The sequence below is a fragment of the Monopterus albus genome, unplaced genomic scaffold (assembly GCF_001952655.1).
Source record: "Monopterus albus unplaced genomic scaffold, M_albus_1.0 scaffold96.1, whole genome shotgun sequence".
Lineage (NCBI taxonomy): Eukaryota > Metazoa > Chordata > Actinopteri > Synbranchiformes > Synbranchidae > Monopterus > Monopterus albus.
In genome coordinates this window covers 227,806-234,428 of record NW_018127976.1, presented here as the reverse complement: position 1 = coordinate 234,428, position 6,623 = coordinate 227,806, and the positions used below count along the sequence as shown (strand labels likewise).

At 39.3% G+C, this 6,623-nt stretch overlaps 2 protein-coding genes across 5 annotated transcripts in view; both read right to left on the bottom strand.

Moving 5' to 3' along the window:
* The window catches only part of fasn (fatty acid synthase), an 84,283-nt gene extending 81,105 nt beyond the window's left edge, over nt 1–3,178 (bottom strand). The window contains exon 1 of one of the 3 annotated variants that reach the window (XM_020608886.1): nt 1,951–3,178. The gene's annotated coding sequence lies outside the window, so the exon portion shown is untranslated. The remainder of the gene's footprint in view (nt 1–1,950) is intronic. The other 2 variants (XM_020608884.1, XM_020608885.1) reach the window with 2 other exon arrangements.
* Nucleotides 3,179–3,399: 221 nt separating this feature from the next.
* The window catches only part of ccdc57 (coiled-coil domain containing 57), a 55,608-nt gene continuing 52,384 nt past the window's right edge, over nt 3,400–6,623 (bottom strand). For both annotated transcript variants that reach the window (XM_020608947.1, XM_020608948.1), the window contains 3 exons: nt 6,084–6,221; nt 5,657–5,837; nt 3,400–4,295 (listed from right to left, as the gene is read on the bottom strand). In XM_020608947.1, the coding sequence (XP_020464603.1) occupies nt 4,081–4,295; nt 5,657–5,837; nt 6,084–6,221 (534 nt within the window). In that variant the 3' untranslated portion in view covers nt 3,400–4,080. The remainder of the gene's footprint in view (nt 4,296–5,656; nt 5,838–6,083; nt 6,222–6,623) is intronic.

Sequence of the window (6,623 nt, the reverse complement as noted above, 5' to 3'; positions counted from 1 at the left end):
TTTAGTATATCAATTGTGTGATTTAAGAATGTTAACACTGTTATATTCTTTTTTAGTATAATGTGTGTGTGTGCAGAAGTGAATCATTTATTGCTTGCAAACCAATGATGGTAAGATGATGTCATGGGGTAGGACTGGATAAGTCTGACTTCTTCCTACTCCATTCAAGCATGTACTAGGTATAAGCAAATTGATATTGGATTGTGTGTAAAAATGTATGTTGTTATATCAACTGTTTTATATGCTTGAAAGAATAAATCGAAAGAATAAATCAAATCGTTGGTTCGGCCCTCCAACACAGTTCAGGTTTCTCATGTGGCCCCTTATAAAAATTAAATTGCCCACCCCTGCACTAAGTGAAGAGGACAAACAGTGTGGAAATTACTTCACCTCTGTGAATTTTGTACTTTGAGAAAATGTAATGTAATTAAGGTATTTTTACTTGAGTATTTTTATTTTCTGCTACTTAATTCTTGGACTTGACTGCATTTCAAAGGCAAATGTTGTTGTACTTTTTACTGCCCTGTTAACTTGAGTTACTTTTCAAAATCAGATTAATACAACTAAAAACATAATCAGCAGACTTAATAACCTGGTGGTATTCACAACAGTATATAACATACTTGAAACTGTAAGCATAAATTGTAGCTAACATTAGCTGCACCTCTACCAGCTGCAACATTAATGGGACAAACACAGTAAGATATAAACAACTATAATCCAATAATGCATTATTATATTCCTCAACCACATGTTAAAGTGAGCAATGTACACTGAATTTATTCCAGTTTCTCTCATTCAGTTTGACAAGGGGTTTCAGATACTTATTAATTATTACAGTGGCCTTCACTCAGTTTGTCCATTATCATACAACACATGACAAATAAAGCAGAGGAAACTGTGAGCCAACAGTCTCGGCACCAGGAACATTTATTTTCCAGTTACTCTAGTACAGCTATGGCCTCAGGCTGTCATGGTGGGCAAAGGCTTTTCTATACAGTGTTAATCAGGCTCATCACCAGTATCACTGTCACCAGACTCTGACAGCAACATCACTACTACAACAGTAACAGACCACTGGATGTATACTGGGTCCAGCATGTAGTACAGTTTGGGCTGGACTGGCTAACCTTGGACTGCAGGGGTTATTTTAACCACACTGGTTTAACTGATGCAGCACCCTTATTTGAGGAAAACTGAGGCAAATGTCCAATAATAAGTGTGATTGATTCAGCTATAGTGAAGGGAGGAGCTCTACAACTCCTTCAAACCTGTCCGGCCAAACAGGCCTACCGCTGTAGCATTTTGGAAAGGATAGACCCATTTCGACAGGTTCTTTTAGTTGGGCTGTATTTTACAGGATTTCATTAAGTGGATTCTGGCATATAACCAAAAACAGACGGGGGTATCGTTTGAGTACAGTAAAAGCTGTGTGACTATGATGCTAAGGTACCAATTCTCGTTAACATTTCTGGTAGTTTAAAGTGCCGTTTAATCGGCAGTGATTTAACTAGATACCTGTATGATAACACAATGTATAATATTCTGAGAATAAGCAACACGATAACTAGGCTACTGTAAACTCACTGTTAATCAGTTAGGGGGTTCATTAGCGTTCATTTTTGATGGTTTCCTCCATCAAAAGGATGCGAACCATTTCCAAACATTACAGTTCATGGAAGTAAAGTCGGCATGGCTTTATATGGTCTAAGTTAATTGTTGTGCCGAATACAACAATATAACGTACAAGTTATCTAGCGTTAAACATGGCCAAAGAAAGGGGTATTTACTTTAAACACATACGGACGGTGTTGATAAAAGCAATGGCAAATAAACAGAGCATTTTATAGTATTTAACTTAGCGTAGCCCACGTCTGTCTCAATAGAAGAAATAAAGTCCGGTATAATGACAGTAGCGACGTTAGCAACCGGCTACCGCAGCGAACTTACCTGTGCTACCCGAACCGGTTTGCTGTCCCTGGAAAAGCACGAATTTGAACCAGCTGGTGAAATATTAGCGCTTGTATTGCATAGGCCTATATTCTCTGGTTATTTCCTCTTACTGTTTAGTGTAGGAAGGAAATTGCTGCCTCTTTTTGTTTCCTTGTCTACACGCCGGCGTTCATGACTCTTTTTGTCTGATGAATTTAAATGTCACATTGTATCTGGCCACGCCACATGGGCTGACAGCTTGGCTTGGCCGTACAGTCCAATGAGAAACGAGGCAGGGCTCTCTGGTGCAGACAGGGATGGAGTAATTCGCTGAACGTCCACGTTTAGACACGCAGAAAAAAAAAGATATAACAGGTTGAGGCGGGGTTACTTGAGTTCACAGCCTCCCTCTCGATCATGCCCACACCATCAGCATACCATTCTCTGTGTGTGATCATGTACGCCCTTCAGACCTGTCCACCGTGATAGGAATGGGGCACTTACCTTTTATTCACCGACCGGTTAACACATTAATAATGTGCGTGGAATATGTGGCATTCAAATTTCACTTGGAACACATCCGAAATAAATACAGGCTTTTTCACGTGGCATAAATGTTACTGAGAAACATTGTATCTGAGCAATGTTAAAGTCCAAATGGTGTTCAGGCCTCTGCAAAAATATGTCTCAAGTATTTGTCATGACATGATGGTCTGTGAAGCTGTGTTAGGCGTTGTGTTGCTCACCCTAACATGTTAATCTCATAATGATATTGTTGATGTTTATCATCACAGTTTAGCATCTTAGCTATATGTTAACATCTGCCAATTGGCACAAAACACAAAAAGTAGGCCTTCGCAAGTGTTTGGTCATAATGCTAAGTACTGGACAAAGAAAATTTGACCCGTTGTTAGTACTAGATGAGACATCTATGTACCATGTTGGCACTGGAATCAATGTGAATCAGATCATCCAAGCCCTTAAAATATATAGGATATCAATATTTTATTTTGTAATATTTAATATTCTCTTGCGCCCTATCCTGTTATGAAAATGAATCACAGACATAGTTTCTACAGTGGATGATATGAATAGTGTTAACAGATGTGTGAAACAGCAATAGTGCGCTGTATTTTCCTATCTATTATCAATTTTTTTTAAGTTTTAGGCCTACAATACAGATATGAATAAACTCAGACATTCTTCTTCTCATAGCAGCCTGTGAACCTTTAACTTAATATTATGTAACTTTAAGCTGCGCGTGAAAGCACAGAGCTGCTTCGGCACCCATAGGTGCACACACCGAATTGTTTTGGATGACATGCAAATAGACCAATCACGGACCGGGGGTGTGAGGTGTTATCGAATCAAAATAGATGGGAGGGTACTGTCGGGAGATAGGGTGATTAAAAGGCGGGCACAAAAGAATACGTAGCTAGGAAGGCTCGCCTGACTTTGGGGGGGGGTTACTGGAGTTCATCATTTCACATAGCCTGATGTTGTATGGAAACTTTCTCCTACTGACCTACTGTGGCAGAGCAGTGATAACAGGCTTCAAGCACACAGACACATGGAATCCTTGGAAGTAGTCCCGCATTATGTAGACTCTGGCCTGATGAGCACATTAATCCTCAAAAAGTATAAAATTTGAGTAAAAAAAACTTTTCTTTATGAATTTCACTGCCCATATTGTATAATATGATTTTTTTAAAAATATAAATACATTTTATAGCACACACTGGTAAATAAAAATAAACTTTACAGCCAATGTTATTTCATAGAATTTAGTTTGACCCATTTTAATAGTTTATTACAATGCAGTAAAACATACAGAATGGCCTTGAACAATACATACATTTAAAAATATTAGACTTAATAAATCCTATATTCCTATAAAATCTGGTTTTATTAACATATGAATCTATTGTGATCTTCAACTGCTCAGACATGTGAGCTGCTGGAAGAAGCAGTAAAATATAAAGACACTGACTTAGGGTTGTATAAGAAACAGGATCCCAGAACGTGACACCTTCTTAGACCTTCTTTTTCAACCCCATTGCAATGCAGACTTCCTGTTAAGATTGTTTAGCTGACATAACCTTGATGACATCAGACTTGGAGATACTTAGATTGTCCTGCATGGGTGTGTCAGTCTTTAACATTGTAGTTTCTGATCTTACTCATCCTGCCAGGTGCTCCAGGTCTGCTGGTCTTGGTAATATTTGATGGTGTTGTAGCGAGGTGCATCCTCTGCCGGACCTCTGTTAGGGGTCGTTTATGAATGGCCGCACTGGTACCATGCACCATCATCTGAAGTCCAGCACCGCCAGACTCACCCACCTCCCCCTTCAACTCACCGTCACCTTTAGGTGCAGACAAGAGTGGTGCATTTTCAATGGCTGTCAAAGATGATACATTTTAATTTGCTAGTGTCTCTAACCAGGTTTAGTTTCAAACTTGTGGGTGTCTGAGTGGATCAGTCATCTCAGTGTAACCATTAGTCCTCCACTTACAGACAGACATTACTGTTCCTTTTGGCATGTGTTTTTGGTTGTGCCTATATTGCTGCACTCAAAGAATCACGTATGGACCAATGTGCTCTGTGTACTCAACCCATTCATCATACTACACAGAGAAAACATAGTTTTCCATGACATTGGTTTTCACATGCTCTAGAAAAGAAAAACACCTTCTTAACAACTCTGGACCATAGTCTGGGCCTGACGTTTACTGCTGGTCCTTAATGGGGCAATGAGAGCAGCTGACTGAAATAATTAGAAATTCAAATAGAGGTACCAAACATTTGGTGAAAATTTTGCCAATCTGTCAAAATTGTCTTAAAATAATAATGTGTAATATGGTTTATTAATGAAGCCACATGCATAGATTAAAAAGTGTGAAGATATGCCAGAATATATCCAAGCTGGATAATTTCCCTTTTAAGCATATTTTAAAGAAGCAGAAGGGGAATTTGGGCTGGGTTAAGGAACAAGTCATTAGTCTTTCCTGCAGGCTGGATGTAGGACTTTCGTACAAGATATTTTCTCATTAACTGCTGCACTTACTTGAATAAAACTCAAGACCAAATGAAGATCCTAATACAGATTCAACCTTTCTAAACATCCGTTTGTTCTGTTTCCACATTGCAACTGTGCAGTATCTTATTGCTCACATTGACATGAGGAACCGTATCTAAACTTTACTCATACAGCTCTTTGATACCAGTAGTAAACTGTTTTACCCAGCGAGTGCAGTTATCACAACTGTGTGGAAAGCCTGTGACAGATTTGTCTGGTTTCACAATTATTTGATGGCATGATGCTGATCACTGCACCTCAGCCTGATCTGGCAGCTGCTCTGGTTGAGAAACTGTTCCCTGGAGAGCTGACAGAGACTAAAGACACAGACATTGGGTAACAACCCTCCTTGCATCTGTCCGAGCCACTGCAGTGACATTCACATTGGCTATTACTGTATGTACCTGTATTTTGGCAAAATGATATTGTGTGAACATACTGCCCTTAACACAATGCCTAATAGTTGATGAATTACTGATTACTGACACTTATTAAATCCCTGTTCACACAAGACGTACATGAGGACTTCATGTAATTCAGGATGAGATAATTTAATATTAATATAGTCCTATTAGCAATATGGGAGAAAACAATATTGGCCTTCAGAATAGTTTTCTGTTGAGTCCTAGTTATCCTAATGTGGTTACCTTCTGAGAAAATTGATGGACTAAGCCCATGGTCTAGTATCTCCCACACTTCCTTTAATGACCGCAGTGATTCTTCTGATGACAGCTGAGACCTGGACAGACCTGTGTAGGTCTGAGGCCCCATTTCTAACAAGCTCTGTGACCGGCTGAGCGGAGGAGTGTTCTCCTTGTTCTTGGAGCTCTAATGAAAAACAGACCAGGAGACAAAGGTCATTTCAGATTGTTGTACTTACAGGATGTGAGGAAATTCTGGAACTGTAGAAATAATTAAACATACATTTTGTTTTGGTGCACTTATTTTTTCTATACATTTTTAATGTTTTGCTTACTTTCCACAGTATTGATTCAATATGAGGACTGCTTTAGGCAGCTCAGCTTTTACTGCTTATTAATTACTGCAGTATACAGAATAAGAGTATCGTGTTACCTCAGGCCTGTCTGTGGCCTTGTGCTCCTGGGACCAAGGGTTGGCAGTCCCTTGTGTGGAAGGACCTGGGTTGTTGGTTCCAGGGAGGAGTTGTTCAGCAACAGTGCAAGCCCTATGCCTTAGAGCATACTGCAGCTCCTGAAGGCACAAATACATCAGTGGACCCACTGTGCTCTCTGGTGGTAGCACAGAGGAATACTCAACACCAGGGTGATCCCTCCTTTGCAGTATTCAAGGTGGGTGTCCTTTTAAATTTATGTAGTCTTTTTGTGTTTGTTCACAACACATAGTGTCACCAGGTTCTTCTTTTCACCTGACAGTGTTGCACCTGCTGTGCTTCACTTGAAGAGTATAGCACATGGGTTGTTCATATTATCCTCTCACTTCCCCATACACAGACTAGTTAAATATTATTTGATATCCCTGACAAATTATGACTTCTTATTAATTTAGTTTTATCTTTGAATTTTTGTAAGAGATTTATTAGGCACAAAAAATTAGACAAAATTGCATTTAAATTATTTTCAACCTGTCTATCAC